This window comes from Citrus clementina, unplaced genomic scaffold (assembly GCF_000493195.1).
Source record: "Citrus clementina cultivar Clemenules unplaced genomic scaffold, Citrus_clementina_v1.0 scaffold_6, whole genome shotgun sequence".
NCBI classification, from domain to species: Eukaryota; Viridiplantae; Streptophyta; class Magnoliopsida; order Sapindales; family Rutaceae; genus Citrus; species Citrus x clementina.
In genome coordinates, this window is record NW_006262139.1 from 18,002,378 (window position 1) to 18,028,446 (window position 26,069).

The 26,069-nt window shown below is 34.3% G+C and overlaps 3 protein-coding genes and 1 long non-coding RNA gene across 4 annotated transcripts; 2 read left to right on the plus strand and 2 right to left on the minus strand.

The window, feature by feature from the left end:
* The first annotated feature begins 6,066 nt into the window (after positions 1-6,066).
* LOC18038392 (protein LURP-one-related 17) lies at positions 6,067-6,865 on the plus strand. The gene is made up of 2 exons (XM_006429609.2): positions 6,067-6,343; positions 6,443-6,865. The coding sequence occupies exons 1-2, from the start codon at positions 6,077-6,079 to the stop codon at positions 6,863-6,865; spliced, it is 690 nt and encodes a 229-aa protein (XP_006429672.1). The 5' UTR covers positions 6,067-6,076.
* A 10,265-nt stretch (positions 6,866-17,130) lies between these two features.
* LOC18038072 (protein LURP-one-related 17) lies at positions 17,131-18,120 on the plus strand. The gene is made up of 2 exons (XM_006429611.2): positions 17,131-17,458; positions 17,558-18,120. The coding sequence occupies exons 1-2, from the start codon at positions 17,192-17,194 to the stop codon at positions 17,978-17,980; spliced, it is 690 nt and encodes a 229-aa protein (XP_006429674.1). The 5' UTR covers positions 17,131-17,191; the 3' UTR covers positions 17,981-18,120.
* Positions 18,121-18,606: 486 nt separating this feature from the next.
* On the minus strand, positions 18,607-23,327 carry LOC18038073 (ethanolamine-phosphate cytidylyltransferase). The gene is made up of 8 exons (XM_006429612.2): positions 22,545-23,327; positions 22,271-22,449; positions 21,493-21,564; positions 20,995-21,062; positions 20,738-20,858; positions 19,738-19,803; positions 19,512-19,634; positions 18,607-19,033 (listed from the first exon to the last, which is right to left on the minus strand). Exons 1-8 carry the CDS (start codon positions 23,092-23,094, stop codon positions 18,962-18,964), a joined length of 1,251 nt encoding a protein of 416 aa, XP_006429675.1. The 5' UTR covers positions 23,095-23,327; the 3' UTR covers positions 18,607-18,961.
* Positions 23,328-24,483: 1,156 nt separating this feature from the next.
* LOC112097451 lies at positions 24,484-24,903 on the minus strand. The gene is made up of 3 exons (XR_002904984.1): positions 24,797-24,903; positions 24,618-24,705; positions 24,484-24,529 (listed from the first exon to the last, which is right to left on the minus strand). It is a non-coding gene; the product is annotated as an uncharacterized LOC112097451 (long non-coding RNA).
* Positions 24,904-26,069: the final 1,166 nt, after the last annotated feature.

The following is a 26,069-nucleotide window of genomic DNA, read 5'->3' on the forward strand; positions in this document are numbered from 1 at the left end:
CCTTGTTTTGAATTCTCTTGCGTCATCATCGTCCGTAATTGATTAATTTGCAGTTGGAAACTAGAGTGACTCGAACAAAATCATAGCTTATATGGCATCTCCTAGTTGTAGAGATATAGTGGTTTTATTTTAAACTACTTTGGCATGTTTTCGACACCTATTAGAATTTTTGATAATTTCGTGCTGGTTCCACAATTTTTTTCCTTTTTTTCTTTGCCACTCCTACTGCATTCTCTTTTCTGGTTTATTTTAAGCTGTGGTAGCTGGTGAAAAGATTGATTATATTTTATGGCAATTCATCAGCTGCATGTACCCATCGGTTCTCATCCATTTTATTTAATAATTTATTATTTTTGCGGGAAGGGTGTTTTAGTAATTTTAACAGTCAACTAACGGTCAACCTAACTGATAATTAACAGCGAGGAAGGTATATGTAATTGCATCAATACATTCTATCAAAGTGTTAATACTTCAAACCTCAGAGGAGGTCCCTAAAAATTACACATACACAAAACCTTTAAGCTTAAGTTTAAAAGGGTCCAAATAATAACATTTAAGCTTTTTCTCTTGACCCGATAATGGTTAATAGAAAAGTACAAAATCCAAACATGAAATAAGAAAAAGATCTTACACACAAGTTTTTTTAACATCCTGAAAAAGTGATAGGAAAAAGAAGGAAAAGTACTTTTAATTGGTTGTAATCCAAGAAACGAACTATATGGAACAAATATGTATTGATTGTTTGGTCCTCTTTAGACTCAATGTCACTCAATCATCAGTTTACATGATCTGATTTCTACTATCTTCCATTCTCATCATCATGGTCCTCTCAATTGTCTTATCCTTATTTACAACTTTGATGTTTGTATTTTGTCACTACTCATTCAGCTTTTTGAAAAGATTAATATATTGTGATAAACCATTCATTTTATCACCACTCAACAATTCCTCTTCGCTGATCAATATCATAACCAGTTCACGATCATGTCTAGTTCTAATTTTTCTTATTCTTGTAAATAATTTAGTATATGGCATTTGCAGGGACAGCATGCACTTTTGTTATCTCACAAGTCACAACAATTTTTTTATGATTCTGACATGATCTTAATGCATGCACCACCGAATTAGTATATACTATATATAAACATATTCTATGTTAATAATTTAGCAATAAAGTTAGGTTTATTTTGTCCATAAACTTCATAAATGGTTTTTTTACCATCTGTTGATAGATATGTATTGCAATATGGGAATTAGAAGAGCAAAAAAAAAAACAAAAAGTGATTAATAAATCAATGAATGAAAGCATCAAAAGCGCGCTTGCTATGATGCTCTTATTATTTATTGATCAATGAACCGAACCCAATGCCTTTTGAATTAAAAAAATATTTAGAGGATTAATTTAGGGTTTCATTTGGTATTATAGCATATGGCTCGTATGTAAACCACAACTAACAGGGAATAGAAATTGTAACAGAGTTAAGGAAAAAGTTGATGGGCGTTTGTCATTTTCAAGGATGACAATGTTTCGGATATGGATATCCATTGTATAATCAAGTAAGTCTTAAGGGTCTATGGGAATTGGTATGGCTAATGAAAAGAAGGATGAGTATCCAAAAAATTGTCAGTAAATATCAACAACGATCGAGTAGAAATTATTTGTAATCATTTTTAGAACAATTCTTTCCATGAAAAAATAATCTATTATTAAAGTGTTTCTAGTTAAGCTGCCAAAAAGCTTACAAAACAAACGATGCCTAAGACCACCACATGGGCGCATGTGAACCTAATAATCTCTGCTTAATGTAATGAATTATCCACAAACTTTTTGGATCAAATTTTTAAGAAAAAAAACTTTGTAACTCTCTTGTCATCATTCCTTTTTGGCCTTTTTCCCCCCACGAAATCAGCAACTCATCTGATAACTGAAAGCGCACTACAAGCATCACCAGAACTCACTATCGTCTCAGATAGCCTTTTGGCTTTGCCTTTTTCTTAGTTTTTCCCATGAGCACTGTGAAATAATAAATAACAAAATTAATTAGTCTTTTTATTTATTTCAAAAGATCAATCCCAACTTCTCATGCCAATTTGGATATCACTCAAATTACCCCCCATCGCCATCTACACATGGTGATCAAAATTAAAGGAGAAAAGGAAAGTCATGATGATGGAACGTTTAAATTATTATTATTATTATTATTATTTTTGGGGGATAAGGAACGTTTAGATTAATTAATTCCGCATATGCATACACACTAGTCAATTTTCTTTCTTCTTGTGCCTCCATCAATTCTGATCGAGGCAAAATTAATTAATAAAATAATTCCAATATTTTCTAACCATCTACCCCACATGTTTTTAGTTGATTAAACTAGGAATTTTTCACATTCCTTTTTACGATATGCAGTTCGCTTTGACTACATAAATTAATATATATATGACATTAATTATTATTTGATTTTTATTACCGTCTATTTAATCAATAGATTATTTAAAATACAACGATCGATCGACCTAATGATGATGACGCTAGGGCCACTTACCTCCATAAACTTTCCCCTTCTAAATAAAATTAATTAACTAACACACACACACACACATTAAATCCCATATGGACTACAAAGTAATGGAATTTTTTATTCCCAAACATATTCTAGTGACCCTCTAATCCTAATCCTAATCCTAATCCTAATCCAGGTTAAATTTTGTTTTTATTCATGGTGGATGCTTACCAAATACCACCGGCAATTAAAATGCACGCGTCGTATACTGGATGTGAGTTTCCTTTTAAAGTGACATTTTATAACTTTTTTTTTTCTTATTTTATATGAAGATTTTTCTATCATGCTGTAATAATTACTGTGTAATATTGAAGTTGCTGAGTTATATGTAGGTTCATAGATATAATTTTATTTTTAAGTAATTAAAAAATATTTTCTAAATCACCAAAAAATAAAACATTAAATAAGCTTGCACACACACGCAAACACACGCATGTTAATGTGTACATGATAATTATGAATCAGCAAATCTTCAACAATACATGCATGTTAATAGAATAGTGATCCCTTTTATCATGTATAATTGTAAGAGTATAATTTTAAACACTTGATTTTACTCATTGTCATTACCCCAATCTTTACTAATCTAGCAATTCTTTGTGAAGAAGCGAGAACAAGATGAAAAATATAGAAGTTTAGATAAACTATATTTGTTTGTTGTTATTATTTAATCTTAAATAAAAACTTTTTTGGATATCATCTTGATTAATTTTTTAATTATTAAAATTAAAATATTATCCTAACTAAATTCTAATTTTATGAACCATTGATCAAATCTAATTGTATATATTTATATCCCTAGTGATATAGTAATTTTTATAATTGTTGTATAAGGATGGCAATGGGCATCGCCCGCAGTATATTTGCTATTACCAAACCCGCACCCGCACCTATTGTGGGTTTTAATTTTTTAGAAAAATCCACCCACTACGGGTTTTGATAATTACTAAACCTGTAATGGTACTCAATGGATTTTTTGCAGGTTGTCACATTTAAAATCACAAATATTTAATATGTAAATTTATATTAATAACCTCAAATTCCACATAACATACTCAATTTTAAATTTGATCAATGTAAATATAAAATTAAAATTTCAACATCAATCCAACACAAATTCTCAAATTCGCAGGTGAAAGGGATACGGTTACGAAGGTTAGGTTTTGCGGCTGCTGTTTATAGGTGAAAAGGAAATAGTTTGGGTTTCCTTTAGGTTAGGTTATGAGTTGTAACTTACACACACCACACATGACATGTTTACACTTTACATTTATTTAATTTATATATTTTTAGATTTAATTATTTTTTTAATTAAAATTACATTGAAAATATTTGGGAAAAAAATTACAGGTTTGGCGGATATCCCTGCGGCTATCCATCGGATATTTAGCTAATACCAAACCCAGCAGCAACGTAATGTGGGGTTCAATTTCTAATACTAAACTCGCCCACAACCTATAAAATTACCCACAGCGGGCGGATTTTGACAGGTGAATTTGGACAAATTTACGGGTGCCATTGCCATCCCTACTGCAGTATTAAAAAATGACCCCTTATATATAGAAATATATCCTAGTACGGGCTACAGACAATGACCTAATTAGAGGAGTGCTTATATTTTAATTTCATGGAGAAAATGATACCACGTAGATTAACCAAATCAAATAAAATTCAACTCGGTGGTTAGACGAGTTAGTGCTTTGATGACTCAAAATCGAGGGCACTAAGCCAAGTTGGACGATTAATTAACAATTAAATCAATATTTTAGAGGCACTAAGACTCGCTTTCACATGGTTAATGTTGGAAAAAAAGACCTTGGGTGTGATTGACCATCTGTCATTCAAACCCTTATCTCGCTTGTTTTCATTGATAAGATTTCACGTAGAGGAATCAAACATTACTACAACTGTTATCGCCTTCATGCTTATGGAGGGTATCATTGAATTCTTCGAGTAGCGACAAGCAGCTAAAAAGCAACCAATTAATAAGCTTTTACGCATTCAACTAAAAAGCCCACATGAAAATATTAGGCACAGAGTGGGTACTAGGTCTCCCGCCGCTAGCTTTGAATTTTTTTTTTTTTTTGAATACTGTTTATACAGGACTGTAGGTATTACAATTAATATTTACACACAGATTCTACAATTGGGACCTTCATCGTGGCATGTACTCCTCTGAAGCGCTGCCCAAATTCTTCAAACCCTCTCAAATATTCGAGGGTTGTCCACTCTACTCACATTTCGTGAGGAATAAACTGGCTCCACTAATTATGTGATAATTGAGGAAGGATTGTAAATAAGCCTCATAAATACTTTTATGGAGGCTCGAACCCTTGCACTCATTATTCTAAGTGCAATAGCTCTCCCACTGGACCAAAGGCCCATTGGTTGAGAGCAAGTTGAGAGCTAAATTTTCATCGTCGCGACAAATTATTGGTCACATGCATGCAAGGTCAAAGAAGCTGCTATTGACCATAAAAATATAAAAATCTTCTCACAATTTATTAATTAAGACAATAACTACAGTACTATATTGTTTGGTACAACATTTTTATTTTCTCTCTCCTACTTTTTTTGAAGAAATTAAAATTTTAAATTTTAAAAAGGATCCTCAAACTTAAAATATATTACATATATTATCAATGGGGTTTCAACAATGTCTATAAATTGGATTGTATAAAAAAAAAATAGAGATTTTTATGCAGTATAGAATTTTAAAAATTGGATATAAGAATTTACTCCTAAAATAAATTTTTATGAGTAGAATTCACATAAGTAATTTGAGTTTAATAGATATAAAGATTTGATTAAACCTCAACCATTCAATATTAGTATAAATAGCACTTAATCATAAGAAGATACTAATTCTTTGAAAAATAAAAACCATTGGGCAATTTGAAATATATATATTGCACATATAAGACATAAAGGTCCTGGCCTACTGCCCTATGCATGTAGGTCGTGATTCTTGTGACTTTAGAAGTCTACTTATGATGTTTGGTAGTGGCTGCACACGGAGGGATAAACGAAAATGATGATTTTCCTTTTCCTTAATTCCTAGGCCGCCAACTTTTTTGTGTGCCCCCAACACAACTTATATAAACTAAAATCATGTGTACGCATAACAAGCAAAAGCACGAGCAGCATAAAAACTAGATAACAACCCACTTCGCAAAAAGGAGGCGCGTCCCATTAATAATCAAATTAATTGTACATCTTTTTCCCCCCCATAAAAATATAGCCAGATAATTATAACTCATTTATGTCGGTATCTTAAATACCAATTCATGGATTGGTGGTGATGAATAATTTAAAGAAAAAATTAAACCAGGTCACCAACGGAGACATAACATCCGAGACAAAGGAACTCTCTTTCCACGCACGTCTCTCTCTTTCTCTCTCTCTATATATATGTAAATAAGATTAAAGTACTTGCTAAAGCTAGCTTAATTTGGGTTTCAAGTCATTATTGGAGATCAAGATTCATTCAAGATTAACGGCACAAGGCAACCATGTCCAAAATTTATCCCAGTGAGAACAAACGCAATGAATTGAAACAGAAAGGAGATGATGATTATCGTTTACGCCCGAGCACGCTCACTGTGTGGAAGAGATCAAGCATGAGCTTCCAAGGCACTGATGGGTTCACAGTGTTTGATCAGCAAGGGAGATTAGTTTTCCGCGTTGACAATTACTCGCGGAATCATCCTTGTGTTGCTGCTTCCGGTCTAGTGCTCATGGACGGAGCTGGCAATGCTCTGCTTTCTTTAAAACCCCAGGTATATATACGCGTTTCTATATATATATATTGTGCAAAGGCTTTACAACACCGCACTTTATGAATCTCTGATGAAACTTTTGTGCATGGCTATGGACAGATACTGAGCATGCAATACCAGTGGAACGCGTACAGGGAAGAGGATGACTGTGGAAGGAGCAGTCCGCGGTGTAAAGTATTTTCGATGAGGAGCTCATCGATGACGTTTTTCGGTGGCGGCAAGGATAAGGCGGAGGTGTTCATGGGGTCAGCATCAGGACGAGGTAGACAACAAAGGGGGACGACGCCGGATTTCAGGATTGAGGGTTCTTTCAGGAATCGAAACTGCAAGATTAGTAATGCGGAAGGACAAGTCGTGGCCAAGATTGCGAGGAAGAGAGTCATGAACTCTACCGTAATGCTAAGCGACGACGTTTTTAGCTTAGTTATACAACCTGGTTATAGCAGTGAGCTTATTATGGCTTTTGTAATTGTACTGGATCGCATCTCCACCAAGCCGTATACTCCTGCTCTCTGTTCTTGATGACTTTGTACTTTTTTCTTCTTTTTGTGTACACAAAAAGCCCACGTAAATAATTCATACAAGTTTTGCATTTTGCTTCCTTGGCCATGGCCAGTGGGAAAGAAGAGATAGCTGGACAGGAGTCATCAAAAGATTTTCTTCACAAGCATGCAATATTGCGCTTGAATTGATGATACGATTGTTCATCTTGTAAAATATATAAATAATGATATATTTAAATTCGATCAGTAGTCCGGAATCAAAGGAAGAAATCATCTGAATTAAACAATGACTTATTTTCCGTTATTATTTTTAATTTTTGCATTGCAATAATTTCCCTAATTTCCAAGCTAATTAAGGGAGTCAAAATTCAATTGGCTGAATTTAGGTGGACTTTAAAACAATAAAACTCTGGAGGACGATTTGTAAGCCTCAGTTTTCAATCAGGTTCATATCACATATACTTCACTTATATACAAGCTAAGAATACATATGATAAACATTAGCTTACAAGATAGCTACAAGGATAATTACAAGACTAACGATAACTACAAAGATAATTACAAGACTAACGATAAGAAAATTTTAAGTTTTATCTTTATCATTATCACACCCCCGCAAGCTGACAGAACAAGAACGAACTGGAAGCTTGGAAATTAGATAGCGAAAGCGAGAAGTCGACAGGCCTTTAGTAAGACAATCAGCAAGTTGATCGAGAGTAGAGATATAACGAACATCAAGCTCTCCGCGAACAACCTTTTCTCGAACATAGTGATAGTCAACCTCTACATGACGAGTCCGGGCATGAAACACATGATTGGAGGCCAAGGAAATGGCACTTATGTTATCACACCACATGCGAGGACAAGACAGAGGAATATGTAAGTCTTTGAACAAAGATCAAAACCAAGATAACGTAGCAGCTGTATATGCAAGCTGTCTGTACTCAGCCTCGGTACTGGAACGAGAAACCCCTTTTTGCTTCTTAGAACTCCAAGAAATGAGATTAAGTCCAATAAATATGCAGGAACCCCCTGTGGATACTCGATCATCAGGATATCCAGCATAGTCGGCATCAGAAAAGGCTTGTAGTTCCATTGAACCAGATGAATAAAGCAGACCATGAGTGGTTGTACCCTTCAAATACCGCAAGATGCGTTTAACTGCACACCAATGAGCTATTGTAGGATGATGCATGTATTGACAAACTTGATTAACGGCAAATGAAATATCCGGACGAGTGATTGTAAGATACTGCAGGGCACCAACAACACTACGATATTCGGTGGGATTTGAAAGTAAATCACCATCAAACAGACTGAGACGACGACCACTCACTGCTGGTGTTGTCATAGGCTTTGAATGGAGGAACTCAGTGCGATGTAAAAGATCTAGAATATACTTGGTTTGACACAAGTGGAGCCCCATTGCTGTTTGAGTAGCTTCAATACCTAAAAAATAATGTACAGGACCAAGATCTTTCATAGAGAATAATTTGCTCATATGATGTATCATTTGAGAAATATGATATGAACTATTTCCCGTAATTAAAATATCATCGACATAGATGAGTAAATATAGAAGCACTGAATCATGTGAATAAATAAATAAAGAATAGTCTGCTAGTGATTCATGAAAGCCCAATTGTTCTAAATGACTAGAGAACCATTGAAACCATGCTCTAGGAGCTTGTTTAAGGCCGTAGAGAGATCGGCGAAGCTTACACACAAAAGTAGGATATTGTGGATCAACAAAGCCAATAAGTTGGCGCATATAGACATCCTCCTGTAAATAACCATGCAGGAAAGCATTTTGCACATCTAATTGTCGAATAGGCCAGCTATTGGTAACATATATAGCTAAAATGAGACGAATGGTATTGTGATTAACCACTGGACTAAACGTCTCACCAAAATCAAGGCCAGGTTGTTGATGAAAACCATTAGCAACTAAACCATTAGCAATACTTCCATCAGCTTTTCGCTTAATTCGATACACCCATTTATTTGGAAGGACATTGTAAGATGGATGTGGAGGAACTAATACCCAAGTACCAGCTCTTTGAAGAGCATTAAATTCATCACCCATTGCCTGTCGCCAACGAGATTCCTTATTTGCCTGTACAAAACCATTAGGCTCAACAACATCATTAGTAACTACATTTGCATATTTTGGGTTTGGTTTCACAATACCAACTCTTGCTTGAGTGACCATTGGATGAGAAGATAATGCATCCGAAGTAATATTATCACAGGGCATCGATGGTGTCAGTGTAGGTGAAGATAATGATTCTGGAATTGTATTATTACTTGAATTGGTGGGGGCCGAATTAAGGCTAGGAGAATTTGTATTTGAGATGAGTGGAGTGGAGGAAGATGAAGAGGCACTTGAACGTAATGATGGAGAATTAATTGGAGATGATAGGGAATGGGGTAAAGGTGAATTAAATGAAGATGGTGACGTGGCTTGGGAAGGAGATTGTGATGTAGGTTCTGTTGGAGCTGAATGTGAAGTATTAGCATTAATCCAAAGAATATTGAGTCCTGTAGAATCTGACATTGAAGTACTCACCCCCAGAGGCCTAACAGTAACATGGTCAATGAAAGGAAATTTATTTTCATTAAAAAGAACATGACGAGATATAAATACAGTGCCTGAAGGAATATGCAAACAACGATATCCATGTTGATTGAATGAGTATCCCAAGAAAACACACTCTTTAGAACGAAATTGTAATTTATTTGAATTGTAAGGGCGAAGATAAGGGTAACATGCACATCCAAAGGTCTTTAAAAAATCATATTGAGGAGTTTTAGAAAATAGTAAAGAGTACGATACTTGAAATTTTAAAGATTGAGATGGTAGACGATTAATTAAATATACAAATGTATAAAAAGCTCCAGTCCAATAAGTAGTAGGCATTGAGGCATGTGCAAGTAAAGTTAAGCCCATGTCAACAATTTGTCTATGTTTACGTTCAACAATACCATTTTGTTCAGGATGATGAGGACATGTGAGACGATGATTAATGCCATGAGTATTTAGATAATCCTTAAATTGATGATTAACATATTCACCACCACCATCAGTTTAAAGTGACTTAATAGTAGTGGAAAACATATTTTCGACCAATGATTTAAAAGTTTTAAAAATTATAAAAACATCATATTTCAATCGCATAGGATAAAGCCATACATATCTGGAAAAATTATCAATAAAGATAACATAATATTTATAACCAGAAATAGAACGAATAGGATAGGTCCAAACATCAGAATGTATTAATTCCAAAGGAGAATGAGAAACTGAAAAAAAAACCTGTAAAAGGTAATTTCTGACTCTTTCCTAAAGGACATGACAAACAAAAAAATAACGATCGAGATCCCAAAATGAGTAGCTTATTAAAAGATATAAGTTTATTTAAAACTACGGACGAAGGATGTCCAAGCCGTGAATGCCAAATTCGAGCATCACTACGAACACCAACATAAGCAAATGGATGACTAGGTTGAAAAATTCGACCAATAAATAGATAAAGACTATTACTGCTCGGTCCGCGGAAAAGTGTCTTCTTCGTTGCCAGATCCTGTACAACAAAATAATTAGGAAAGAATGTGAAACTACAATGATTGTCATTAGAAAATTTATGAACGGATAAAATATTATGGGAAGCTTGTGGACAATGATGAACATCATTTAAAAGAAAAATGGAAGAATTAGCAGATAAGTAAGAATGACCAATGGATTTAATAGGCAAACCTGAACCACCGACGACACCACCGATGGTATCTTGACCATTGTAATCACGAGGATGCATTAAATTCCCATTATCTGGAGTTATATGAGCATTAGCACCAGTATCTGTTAACCAATTTGGGGAATCAAAAGATGGTGATGTAGAAATCATTGCAGAAAGCCGTTGGGGAGGGATACGACCCTCATATGCATGATTCATGCGATTGTAGCAATCAATAGCTGAGTGACCCATTTTCTGATAGATTTGGCATTGAATCTGATTACCAGAAGGAAAATGACCCATTGAGGGTTTGTTGATATGACCATTACCAGGATTGAAATTTGGCGAAGAGGAAAAATTCCCATGTCCTGGAGTTGGCAGTAGCCCTCTATTTTGAGAACCAAAACCAGTATGATTAGAACCACTAGACCATCCAGTAAAACCATTACCACCATTGAAACCCCCAGAAAAATTATTAACACCACCACGACCACCATTATTACGCGGGAAGCCACGACCACCTCTATTATTTGGGCCACCTCGAGTGGCTTTCATGACAACTGTTGAGTCGGACGAATAAGGATATTGTTTAATAGAAGTGAGACGTCGCTCAGCACTCAAAAGTAAAGCTTCAAGACCAGCATAACTAATAAGAGTTTCACGAGCTTGAACAGAGGCAACTGTATTTTCATATAAAGGACCAACATTACTCATAATGATGGAGACCAAGTCTTCATCAGAAATAGGACTACCAGAGATAGAGAGATTGTCAGCAATATAATGAATTTTATCCAGAAAATCAGAAATAGAAAGATCACCACGTTTAGTAGTAACTAGCTCAGTACGCAACTCGACGATTCGTTGTTGATTTTGGGAAGCAAAACGTTGTTCTAAAGAAGACCAGACAGCACGTGCAGAAGTGTAACGTGCAACAGTACTTAGCAAGGATTGAGAAAGAGAGCCATTAATCCAAGAGAGAACAAGTTGATCGTTCTGGATCCATTCCTCATATGTTGGATTAATTATATCAGTTACTTCTCCATTTTCGTCTTTTAGAAAAGGAGCAGGACAAATGCTTGTGCCATCAACATATTTTTGCAAATTACGACTGCGAAGAAGAGGCACAATTTGAGCAAGCCACAAAGGATAATTATTTCGGTTAAGATGAACATTGACTGAATTGGTAATATTAGAGGGCAGAGACGAAGAATTAGCATGGGAAGTGGAAGAAGAACTCATCATGAAAAGATTGAGAATTTAACACAAAGGTCGTTAGACTTATAAAACTCTAATACCATAAAACAATAAAACTCTGGAGGACGATTTGTAAGCCTCAATTTTCAATGAGGTTCATATCACATATACTTCACTTATATACAAGCTAAGAATACATATGATAAACATTAGCTTACAAGATAACTACAAGGATAATTACAAGACTAACGATAACTACAAAGATAATTACAAGACTAACAATAATGAGATGTTGAATGTTGTAATCTGCAGCCAAAAAAAAAAAAATCAAGTTATATCAGTAATAAAGACCCATGTCATGACTTTGACCAGTCATCCTTGAACCAAAGAAGAAGGAAAATTCTAAGACATAAACTAATTCCAAAAATGAGCTAGGAAAGTCCACAAGAGTCAAGATCGTAGAATTCAACTGAATATTCAATTCTTTGCTTCTCTCCTTCAAGATATCTAATATTCTTCTTTCCCTAGAGCCTACAGAAAAAAACATGCAATGTGTGTATACAGTGTCTCTTGACCATTTGAAGCTCAAGGGAGAAAAAAAAAAAAAAGAGAGAGATCAAGTAATTTTAATTTTTAGAAAAAAAGAGTTCCCACAAGATGGATGTGGGAATAACCGTCCCACACAAAGAAAAAGACCCCGGTGGGGATGCCATCTAGCACAACCACATCACTGACAGCTAGCTAGTGCTTCCTAAAAATTATTAGTAGCATCCACCATTTCTAGCTTCCAAACATGCATCACTCAGAGAAACTCAGACTCCAGCACCAATTCCTTCATGGCCAATGCATCTTGCACTCTTATGCAAAAGCTAACACAAGTATTTTAGATAACCCAGAAATGAATAAACTAGATATCACCAGATGTATATATATTAACTAATAATTTCCAGGCGTAACTACATTAGTACTATTAATAATATCTTTCTGATTTTTGATTTCTCTGAATCAATCATCCAATTTTAATCAATATTCAAGAGCTATGAATCAACGTTTGAGAAAACATCTTTACTGATGATTTAAATCAACATATAGCCTGACAATTTAAGTATCAACATAAAGCCTAATAACTAGCTTACAACGAGTAACACAAAATGAAAGATACTTAGAAGACACAAGGAAAATAACAAGAGTTTAACAGAGAAACTAACCATGTCTTTAGAAACTTCCCAAGGAGCACCAATTATAACCTCATCAACATAGCGACAAGCTAAAACACTTAAACTTCTTTCGTGAAGATTCATGATAGGGCGATGAGCTCCTCTTTTAGCACTGCAGAGCCATGTGATTAAGTTTCCATAACACATGATAAAGGTCAGAAACTTCGCTCAATTTTCTTAATATAAAAGACGACTAAAGAATCAGGGCAAAGTCTAACGAAATGAAGGATATAGAAGGATTTTTCAACCTGACTGTTTGATCATTGTGTATCCCAACAAGAAGAAAATCTCCAAGCCCCCGAGCAATCCTCAAAATATACAACGCAAGATAATTGGCAATAAATACAAAAATAAGTGTAAAATAACAGAGATAAAGATAAATTTAAAAAGAAAAAGACATGATACAACTTAACCCATAATAAAATATGCAGTTATGACACCATCAATTCTGATAAGGAACGTTTAGATTAATTAATTCCGCATATGCATACACACTAGTCAATATTTTCTAACCATCTACCCCACATGTTTTTAGTTGATTAAACTAGGAAATTTTCACATTCCTTTTTACGATATGCAGTTCGCTTTGACTATATAAATTAATATATTTATGACATTAATTATTATTTGATTTTTATTACCGTCTATTTAATCAATAGATTATTTAGAATACAACGATCGATCGACCTAATGATGATGACGCTAGGGCAATTTATCTCCATAAACTTTCCCCTTCTAAATAAAATTAATTAACTAACACACACACACACATTAAATCCCATATGGACTACAAAGTAATGGAATTTTTTATTCCCAAACATATTCTAGTGACCCTCTAATCCTAATCCTAATCCTAATCCTAATCCAGGTTAAATTTTGTTTTTATTCATGGTGGATGCTTACCAAATACCACCTGCAATTAAAATGCACGCGTCTTATACTGGATGTGAGTTTCCTTTTAAAGTGACATTTTATAACTTTTTTTTTCTTATTTTATATGAAGATTTTTCTATGATTTTGTATGAAATTTTACAACCCTGAAAATAATAATCTTGTGAACCCTTGGATTTAAGTCACCATTGGTTTAATTTAGTATTATATATAACTAACTACTTAATAATAATTACTTTGTAATATTGAAGTTGCTGAGTTATTTGCAGGTTCATAGATATAATTTTATTTTTAAGTAATTAAAAAATGTTTTCTAAATCACTAAAAAATAAAACATTAAATAAGCTTACACACACGCATGTTAATGTGTGGATGATAAATATGAATTAGAAAATCTTCAACAACACATACATGTTAATAGAATAGTGATCCCTTTTATCATGTATAATTGTAAGAGTATAATTTTAAATACTTGATTTTACTCATTGGCATTACCCCAATCTTTACTAATCTAGCAATTCTTTGTGAAGAAGCGAGACAAGATGAAAAATATAGAAGTTTAGATAAACTATATTTGTTCGTTGTTATTATTTAACCTTAAATAAAAACTTTTTGGATATCATCTTGATTAAATTTTTAATTATTAAAATTAAAATATCATCCTAACTAAATACCAATTTTATGAATCATTGATAAAATCCAATTGTATATATTTATATCGCAAGTGATACAGTAATTTTTATAACTGCTATACAAGGATGGCAATAAGCATCGTCTGCAACGAGTTTACTGTTACCAAACCCACACCCGCACCCGTTGTGGGTTTTAATTTTTTAGAAAAATCAACTTGCTACGGGTTTTGACAATTACCAAACCTGCAATGGTACCCAGCGGATTCTCACATTTAAAATCACAAATGTACAATATGTAAATTTTATATTAATAACCTGAAATTCCACAATTCTAAATTTAATCAATGTAAATAGAAAATTAAAATTTCAACATCAATCCAACACAAATTCTCAAATTTAAGTATGCAATATATAAATCCATAAAAAAAAAACCTACAAATGCCATGAAAAATTCATGGGTTTGCGGCTGCAGCTCACTGGTGAAAGGGAAATGGGTGTGAGACTGTTGTTCACAGGTGAAAGGGAAACGGTTAGGAAGGTTAGGTTTTGCGGCTGCTGTTTATAGGTGAAAAGGAAATAGTTTGGGTTTCCTTTAGGTTAGGTTATGAGTTGTAACTTACACACACCACACATGACATGTTTACACTTTACATTTATTTAATTTATATATTTTTAGATTTAATTATTTTTTTAATTAAAATTACATTGAAAATATTTGGGAAAAAAATTGCAGGTTTGGCGGATATCCCTGCGGCTATCCATCGGATATTTAGCTAATACCAAACTCAGCCGCAACGTAATGTGGGGTTCAATTTCTAATACTAAACTCGCCCACAACCTATAAAATTACCCGCAACCGGTGGATTTTGACAGGTGAATTTGGACAAATTTACGGGTGCCATTACCATCCCTACTGTAGTATTAAAAAATGACCCCTTATATATAGAAATATATCCTAGTACGGGCTACATACAATGACCTAATTAGAGGAGTGCTTATATTTTAATTTCATGGAGAAAATGATACCACGTAGATTAACCAAATCAAATAAAATTCAACTCGGTGGTTAGACGAGTTAGTGCTTTGATGACTCAAAATCGAGGAAACTAAGCCAAGTTGGACGATTAATTAACAATTAAATTAATATTTTAGAGGCACTAATACTCGTTTCCACATGGTTAATGTTGGAAAAAAAAGACCTTGGGTGTGATTGACCATCTGTCATTCAAACCCTTATCTCGCTTGTTTTCATTCATAAGATTTCACGTAGAGGAATCAAACATTACTACAACTGTTATCGCCTTCATGCTTATGGAGGGTATCATTGAATTCTTCGAGTAGCGACAAGCAGCTAAAAAACAACCAATTAATAAGCTTTTACGCATTCAACTAAAAAGCCCACATGAAAATATTAGGCACAGAGTGGGTACTAGGTCTCCCGCCGCTAGCTTTGAATTAATTTCCCCTTTTGGGAGCAAGTTGAGAGCTAAATTTTCATCGTCGCGACAAATTATTGGTCACATGAATGCAAGGTCTAAGAAGCTTCTATTGACCATAAAAATATAAAAATCTTCTCACAATTTATTAACTAAGACAATAACTGCAGTAGTATATTGTTTGGTACAACATTTTTATTTTCTCTCTCCTATTTTTCTTGAAGAAATTAAAATTTTAAATTTTAAAAAGGATACTCAAACTTAAAATATATTACGTATATTATCAATGGGGTTTCAACAACGTGTATAAATTGGATTGTATAAAAAAAAATAGAGATTTTTATGCAGTATAGAATTTTAAAAATTAGATATAAGAATTTACTCCTAAAATAAATTTTTATGAGTAGAATTCACATAAGTAATTTGAGTTTAATAGATATAAAGACTGATTAAATCTCAACCATTCAATATTAGTATTAATAGCACTTAATCATGAGAAGATACTAATTCTTTGAATTAATCTATCTATTTATTAGAGGATTACACATTACTCGCAAGAGCACTAAGCAAGATTCGGTGGGTAAAGAAAAATAAAAACCATTGGGCAATTTGAAATATATATATTGCACATATAAGACATAAAGGTCCTGGCCTACTGCCCTATGCATGTAGGTCGTGATTCTTGTGACTTTTAGAAGTCTACTTATGATGTTTGGTAGTGGCTGCACACGGAGGGATAAACGAAAATGATGATTTTTCCTTTTCCTTAATTCCTAGACCGCCAACTTTTTTGTGTGCCCCCAACACAACTTATATAAACTAAAAGCAGGAGCAGCATAAAAACTAGATAACAACCCACTTCTTAAAAAGGAGGCGCGTCCCATTAATAATCAAATTAATTGTTCATCTCCCCACACCCCCCTAAAAGTATGGCCATAATACATATATTACCATAATTATAACTCATTTATATCTGTATCTTAAATACCAATTCATGCCAGGTCACTGATAGCTGCATAAAGCTGGGGGCCTGCGGAATTAATTGTGTAAGCCACCAACGGAGACATAACATCCGAGACAAAGGAACTCTCTTTCCACGCACGTCTCTCTCTTTCTCTCTCTCTCTCTCTATATATATATATGTAAATAAGATTAAAGTGCTTGCTAAAGCTAGCTTAATTTGGGTTTCAAGTCATTATTGGAGATCAATATTCATTCAAGATTAACGGCACAAGGCAACCATGTCCAAAATTTATCCCAGTGAGAACAAACGCAGTGGATTGAAACAGAAAGGAGATGATGATTACCGTTTACGTCCGAGCACGCTCACTGTGTGGAAGAGATCAAGCATGAGCTTCCAAGGCACTGATGGGTTCACAGTGTTTGATCAGCAAGGGAGATTAGTTTTCCGTGTTGAGAATTACTCGCGGAATCATCCTTGTGTTGCTGCTTCCGGTCTAGTGCTCATGGACGGAGCTGGCAATGCTCTGCTTTCTTTAAAACCCCAGGTAAATATACGCGTCTCTATATATATATATTGTGCAAAGGCTTTACAACACTGCACTTTATGAATCTCTGATGAAACTTTTGTGCATGGCTATGGACAGATACTGAGCATGCAATACCAGTGGAACGCGTACAGGGAAGAGGATGACTGTGGAAAGAGCAGTCCGGGGTGTAAAGTATTTTCGATGAGGAGCTCATCGATGGCGTTTTTCGGTGGCGGCAAGGATAAGGCGGAGGTGTTCATGGGGTCAGCATCAGGACGAGGTAGACAACAAAGGGGGACGACGCCGGATTTCAGGATTGAGGGTTCTTTCAGGAATCGAAACTGCAAGATAAGTAATGCGGAAGGACAAGTCGTGGCCAAGATTGCGAGGAAGAGAGTCATGAACTCTACCGTAATGCTAAGCGACGACGTTTTTAGCTTAGTTATACAACCTGGTTATAGCAGTGAACTTATTATGGCTTTTGTAATTGTACTGGATCGCATCTCCACCAAGCCGTATACTCCTGCTTTGTGTTCTTGATGACTTTGTACTTTTTTTTTTCTTTTTGTGTACACAAAAAGGCCACGTAAATAATTCATACAAGTTTTGCATTTTGCTTCCTTGGCCGTGGCCAATGGGAAAGAAGAGATAGCTGGACAGGAGTCATCAAAAGATTTTGTTCACAAGCATGCACTATTGCGCTTGAATTGATGATGCGATTGTTCATCTTGTAAAATAAATAAATAATGATATATTTAAATTCGGTCAGTAGTCCGGAATCAAGGGAAGAAATCATCTGAATTAAACAATGACAGATTTTCCGTTATTATTTTAATTTTTGCATTGCAATAATTTTCCTAATTTCCAAGCTAATTAAGGGAGTCAATTCGATTGGCTGAATTTAGGTGGACTTGACAAAAGATATCTACGCTTTAATAATGTGGTCTAGGAACTAATATTTCTTTGGCGGCTGGTTAGAAGATGAAGTGTTAAGACAGCCATATACAAGTCTATCGTACAGTCAATGTCCTTCGTCACATAGGATGAACACTAGGTCGGCGAATCAGATGGAAAAGCCCATGTTTTTTTTTTCAGATAATTCCTTTATCTGAATCCTAAACAAAAGTGCCCTTCTCAATCTCAGCTGAAGAGGAAATGAGATCAAATTACCAGATAAATGCTAAATCTGTCGCGTTGAAAACAGTATGTGCCATTACATGAATGCTTGCCAACAAGCATATAACCGGCTTAACTCAACTCTATCCTAAACTTTTAATTATCACCTTGGAACAAAATTCCAAGAATCCGGCTCTACAAAATACAAGTACAGAATTGCATTGTAAGACTAACTCAGCAATTGTATGATCTTGAGACTGTTCGTTGTACAAACGCCAACCCTATTCAGTTATCCATATTGCCAATACAACAAAAATCCGTTCTACTTGCAAGTGATAACTACAGAAAGAATGAGAATGCATCCAATGGCTGGCCACGTATGTGCACCATATGATATATCATCAGTCAATCACCAGACACAAAAGTCTTGCCCTCATAGTACCTTTTCTCGCTTGCATTCTTTTTCTCATTTCGTTTCTGCAGAAGAAAGAAACACATTTTCATTTCTCCGTGGATTAAACAGAAAAAAACACACCAACACAGCAAACAAACAAACAAACAAACAAACAAACATTGCACAAAACAAGAAGCATTTAATGGCCCAAAGCACCAAACTGCTCCATGGACACGTTAGAACAAGCCCATAACTCCCATACTATAATTTCGAGAAGACAAACCTATTACGCATACAACAGCCTTAAACAGGTTGATTCTCCCATCTTCATACATATGTTACACTGACTTGGCCAACTACTAGAACAACCATCACATGCTCCCAGGGTCGGAAGAGCAGTGAAAAGGTCTTTTTTTAGGGACATATTAAAAGGCAAGTTTTGCAGAGTGAACTCTTTTCTTTCAGCCAATAGTCAAGTGGCTCCTTTCTTAAAACATGTGGTGAAAACATGCAAAGTTGATCAAGAGCATCAAATAACAAGGTTTTTGAAGGTAGGTGAACCTGATATGCCTCGTGATTTGATACAATCCTCCTAATTATCGTGGTAGTAGTAATATCGAGTGGACTTTCCAGAACTTTGAAGATATCCATGCTAATTGGAATAGCATATGGATTGCCATCATCCTATATAACAAAAATAATCTGTCAGCGAAAAGGTGTACGTGGCACCACAATAGTCAGTGGTCAACTCTTTGCAACCACAACTAGAAACTTCTACAAAATTTACCTTTTGAAAATCATTGTTCTCAGCTACAGTTCCGTGGACAACTAATGAGATGTTGAATGTTGTAATCTGCAGCCAAAAAAAAAAAAAAATCAAGTCATATCAGTAATAAAGACCCATGTCATGACTTTGACCAGTCATCCTTGAACCAAAGAAGAAGGAAAATTCTAAGACATAAACTAATTCCAAAAATGAGCTAGGAAAGTCCACAAGAGTCAAGATCCTAGAATTCAACTGAATAGTCAATTCTTTGCTTCTCTCCTTCAAGATATCTAATATTCTTCTTTCCCTAGAGCCTACAGCAAAAAACATGCAATGTGTGTATACAGTGTCTCTTGACCATTTGAAGCTCAAGGGAAAAAAAAAAAAAAAAGAGAGAGATCAAGTAATTTTAATTTTTAGAAAAAAAGAGTTCCCACAAGATGGATGTGGGAATAACTGTCCCACACAAAGAAAAAGACCCTGGTGGGGATGCCATCCAGCACAACCACATCACTGACCGCTAGCTACTGCTTCCTAAAAATTATTAGTAGCATCCACCATTTCTAACTTCCAAGCATCCATCACTCAGAGAAACTCAGACTCCAGCACCGATTCCTTCATGGCCAATGCATCTTGCACTCTTATGCAAAGCTAACACAAGTATTTTAGATAACCCAGAAATGAATAAACTAGATATCACCAGATGTATATATATTAACTAATAATTTCCAGGCGTAACTACATTAGTACTATTAATAATATCTTTCTGATTTTTGATTTCTCTGAATCAATCATCCAATTTTAATTAATATTCAAGAGCTATGAACCAGCGTTTGAGAAAACATCTTTACTGATGATTTAAATCAACATCTAGCCTGACAATTTAAATATCAACACAAAGCCTAATAACTAGCCGGACAATTTAACTAGCTTACAACGAGTAACAATTTAAATATCAACACAAAATGAAAGATACTTAGAAGGCACAAGGAAAATAACAAGAGTTAACAGAGAAACTAACCATGTCTTTAGAAACTTCCCAAGGAGCACCAATTATAACCTCATCAACATAGCGGCAAGCTAAAACACTTAAACTTCTTTCGTGAAGATTCATGATAGGGCGATGAGCTCCTCTTTTAGCACTGCAGAGCCATGTGATTAAGTTTCCATAACACATGATAAAGGTCAGAAACTTCGCTCGATTTTCTTAATATAAAAGACGACTATAGAATCAGGGCAAAGTCTAACAAAATGAAGGATATAGAAGGATTTTTCAACCTGACTGTTTGATCATTGTGTATCCCAACAAGAAGAAAATCTCCAAGCCCCCGAGCAATCCTCAAAATCTACAACACAAGATAATTGGCAATAAATACAAAAATGAGTGTAAAATAACAGAGATGAAGATAAATTTAAACAGAAAAAGACATGATAGAACTCAACCCATAATAAAATATGCAGTAATGACACCAAAATCTGAAAATGTGAGGGTGGGAAACAAGAATCTGAAATAGGTAGACTGAAGTCATCCAAAATGGAGTAATAAAATGGACTACCAAAAGGCATACAATGTAAGAATACAACTATCACAAGTTTTGCAGAAAACAATAACCAGGTCACTCCCTCTTGAGTTAAAACATATTCCCTAGCATATTTTTTATTCAGACAAAAAAACTTGAAAAACTCAAAAGTCACCCACCCATTTAAAGCACAAACATCTTTAGTATATGAAGGTTATTAATGGTTGATAACAACAATAACAGAACAAAAATATACCTCAACATGTCCAGCGTGAAATAGATCAAATGCACCATCAATGTAAATTATTCGAGCATCAGGACCAGGCCCCTGCAGCCACAGTATAATTATCATCAAGAGAGTCCGAGGTAAGCCTCACAGAATAATTTCATAAGGAACAATGCCACTAGAAAGGATGAACGGGGAGGAGAAACAAATGCCAAATCTTGTAGGTAAAGAAAAGAAGGAATCTAAGACAAGTTTATTAATCACAACTAGGAGGAACAGAAAAGACCAAGGAAAAAATGGAGGCTCCAAAAAAAAAAAAACACACACACACACACAGAGCTAGCAGCTGAAATAGCATACAATTCCAGATTAAAATTTCAACAGAGAGGCCCTTAGGAAATCTGCCAGTCACTGGTGCAAGACCTCTTTGGTATACTTATTTTTTTTTTTTAAGGGCTGTCATGCAGAAGCGTGGTGCATAGTGTGATATTAGGAACTGATAGAATTGTGGTTTTGAATGTAGAATTAGAAATGCGGAAGCTCATTCCAAAAATTATGTATAAAAAGCAGTCTAAAATTGAATTTCAAGACACAGAGAGAGCTAATTTACATAGTTTTAATTTCCATTGCATCATTAACAGTAATACCAGAGAAAAGTAATGTAGCCCAAGTCCCATGGCATAAATTTCGTTGGCACTGATATGATAAAACTATAACAAAAACTTCTTCAAATCAAACATGCAAGAAGCAATTACATACACTAACACTGTTTGAAGTTCAAAATTTCCAATTTAACCATTCAGCATACCTTGCCATTAGAGAATTGAACAATTCTTCGCGAAGTTGGTAGAAAATGAGAGACACGAGTTCCACCAGATCCGCGCTCTTCAACTTTCTGGTTGTGACCGTGGCTGAACTGCCTCTGCAAGGATGAGTGATTGTGGCTGTCGCTAATGGATCTCTCTCTGACGCAGAGAAGCATGCGACCTGTTCATTCATTTATGAATTTTTTTTTAAAAAAAAAAACGCAAACACTAAAAAAGAAGAATAAAAATCCAAAATTCATGGGGAACAGAACGTACCAACAATATCAGTGCTGGAGACACCTTCGGTACGCTTAATCTGCTTGTAGCGACCAGCCTTCTTGGCAAGTTCGTAGGCATCAGTTCCATCAGGAAGAACACAAGGATCGTCCCCGTGAATAATGTAATCGATGTTGTACTCATCAAACAGTTTCTTCATAAAATCTTTGGTTATGGCATAAGGCGCATCGGAGATGACCTCATCGACCCATTTGACAGCATTCACCATAATCATCCTCTCGTGAAGAGGGGTCACGGGTGGCCCCTTGTTGGCGATGATTTCGGCATCGCTAACAACACCCACCACCAACTGATCCCCAAGGGCACGCGCCTGACGGAGCGCGTTGCAATGGCCGTAGTGCATCATGTCGAAGCAACCGTCCATGTAAACCCGTACCGGCTTCTTCTTCTTTCTAGTCCATTGTAACCACCTGTCATTTGGAGCTGCTAAGTAGAGAGTTAACAACGAAAATCCGGCCACCATCACGGCTCCGGCAATTAAGCACGTCGCCAATATCCGTGCTGACTGTTCCTTTCCCTCCGATATCATTTTTTTTCCTTTATGAAATCCAACTGCAAAATATCAATCACTTCTATTCCATTCCAATTCCCATTCCGTGGTTTCTTTTGCTTTCCACTAATATCGGATGCCCTTCTTTTGTCTTCCCCCTTTTATTTCTCTCTTTTTCCCTTTTTGGATTCCGATGCCTGACTATTCTAGGGTTTTCATCAAGCACGATTTACATGCACCCGCTCCCATAATTGAATTTTAACCGTCTGCTCTTTTACTAAAGTGCCCTGTGCTTTTGCTTTATTCTTTTCTTATTTACTGCTTTTAAATATCTTTGAAAAAATGTTATTGATAATTTCATTTGTTAAAGAAGTAAGGCCACCACAGAGAAAAAAGAATTTACAGCATGGGTGTGTTTGGGATCTTCATTTAGACACTAATTTAAGGTTGCGTTTGTGGGTTTTATTTATTTATTTAAATTTAAATATTTAGCTAAAGTGAGAATGCAAATATCTAAAGAAAATTATATCGTAAGAAAAATCATGGCATCAATATCGTGATAAATATAAATATTATAAATTACATATAATATTAATAAATATAATACAAAATCAATAAATTCATATAAGATTATTAATTATTTAAAAAATTAACATTATTTCTATAGAATTTAGTGAAAATATTTTATTCATTTACAAAAAAATTACTCATTAATTAAATCGATTTAACCATTAATTTTATATTTATTCTAGGATATATGTATGCTTTTTTCCTCATTTTCTATAATAATATCTATTTATTGCATAAGTTAATTAAGTACAATTATTTATTTTGATATGGATCAAGCAAAAACAAAATTAAAAAAATAATATTCTCATATTACTAAACACATATTTAACATATTAATAAAATTAGATTTAATTTTGAGTTTTATGTATTCTTTATGTAGTTTCAAACTTTTTACCTATATTTATGACCATTTAGGGTACGTTTGGGATTGAGATTGGACAGGTTAACCAGCACTAAAGTGTGTTGTAAATTGAAAGCTATGTTTATATGATTTTTCACTTGTATAATAAAAAATATATTGTATCTTTAATAATTTTATCAAAATTATTATTTAAAATTTATATTTACTATATATTACTAATTTTTATTTTATAGTTACAATTTTTTTCTACAACAATTATAACTTACAGCACCTCAATCCCAAATGCACCATTGCACCCTTAGTGTTATTATTGAGAAAGTGTAGAAAGATGTAGAATTACCTTATTTTTACAATTATGAAAAATATTAAAATAATATTTTTTTTAAATTTAATTTTAAGAATAAATTTTATCCTTCATAAAATATTAAATGTATTGCATAAATGCAAAACTAACATTATTCAATTCAAACTTAATTGAAAAAAAAAAGAAAAAAAAAGCCATAGCTGACAACTGCAATCTCCTTCTCTTGTGGAGTCCAGAACCTGTACATATGATAGAAGAGCTGTAAGTTTCAATGTTCATGCTGTCCTAGATTATTCTACTTAAAAATTAAAAAAAGCAGCAAGTCACCATTTCATAAACTCCATTCCCTTGCTGCAACTTCCTGGAAGGGCTCTCTTGTGTCAGCTTTCCACAACTTGTCATCTTCACTTTCTATCTGAACAAAACAAAACAAAACAAACAAAATATACTTATAAGGAGAAACTTGTTATATCAACTTTAGAAGCAGCTGAAAGATTCTTCTTAACTCAATTCTATGGCGTGGTGGCTGTTGGCTGGGAGTGTTGGAGAGTGGCAGCGGCAGCCGCCGCGTAGGTGTGGCGTGCTTGCTTCACTGTGTATTAGAGATTTAGGATTTATTTTGGTTTTTCGGTTTATAATTGTGTATTTATTTTTTTCACTTACTAAAAAATCGGACATGGTCCTGAACCCGTGCCCGGACCTATTCGGGTATTCGTTTTCAAAAATCAAGACCGATTTATTCGTGTATACAGTTTGGATTTTACCCGGACCGCATAAGCTGGGTCCGAACTGGTCCCCCCCACTTTTCATCCAAATTTTTTAAACATATTATATAGCTCGTTTTTAAATTTTAAATCACAATAATGTGTCGCACAAAATGCACCGAAAGTAGCACTGTATTTGTTAAAATTTAAAATTTGGCTTGTTTGTTAATTAATTTGTGATCCACACAATCACTCACACTAGTTAGAGAGACTTGGGTTAATTTTTTTTTTATTTTTTAATTATTTGAATTATTTAAATAAAATTTTTAATAATTTATTTATTTTATTAATAAAATAGTAATGTTAACCGACAATTGCTACCAATAGACTCCTGTTGTCATCAACACAATTGATCGTTGGAATTGGCATCATCAACTATCTAATACTAATGACTTTCTTGTCATTGATTGTTAAATCTGTTAATGTCAAATTTGGTGCTGGTGGAATTCTTATCGTTGGATGCAATTACATAAATATCACTTCAATTAGTTACGAACCACCACCATCACCACCCTAGGGTAGATTGATAAATAAGAAATAGGTGGTGGGAGGGGTGATGACTTTTGTAACTCATTGTTGATTAATTTGTAGAGACGGAAACTTCAACTATAAATTTACAAGAAACAAAAACGTAATCTTTGGCAACACCAATAAAGCTGCGTAGATCTGACAATAAGAATTCCAACGATGTTAAATTTGATTTCAATAGATATAATGATGGATGGTGGCATAAGAATTCATTTATAAATAAATAATCATAACATAAATGGTTGGATTAATTTACCTTAAAATTTTAATTTATAATTTTGAATCATGAAATTTAATTGCAGATATTTAAAATAAAATAACATTTGATGATGTAAGTTAAAATTAAATAACATTCAATGATGTAAGGGTGCGTTTGGTGTGCCGCACTGTACTGGATTGTAATAAAATATATTGTATTGGAATGTATTAAATAATACAGTACCATGTTTGGTAGAGTATGAAATGTATTATATATTTTTATTATTAA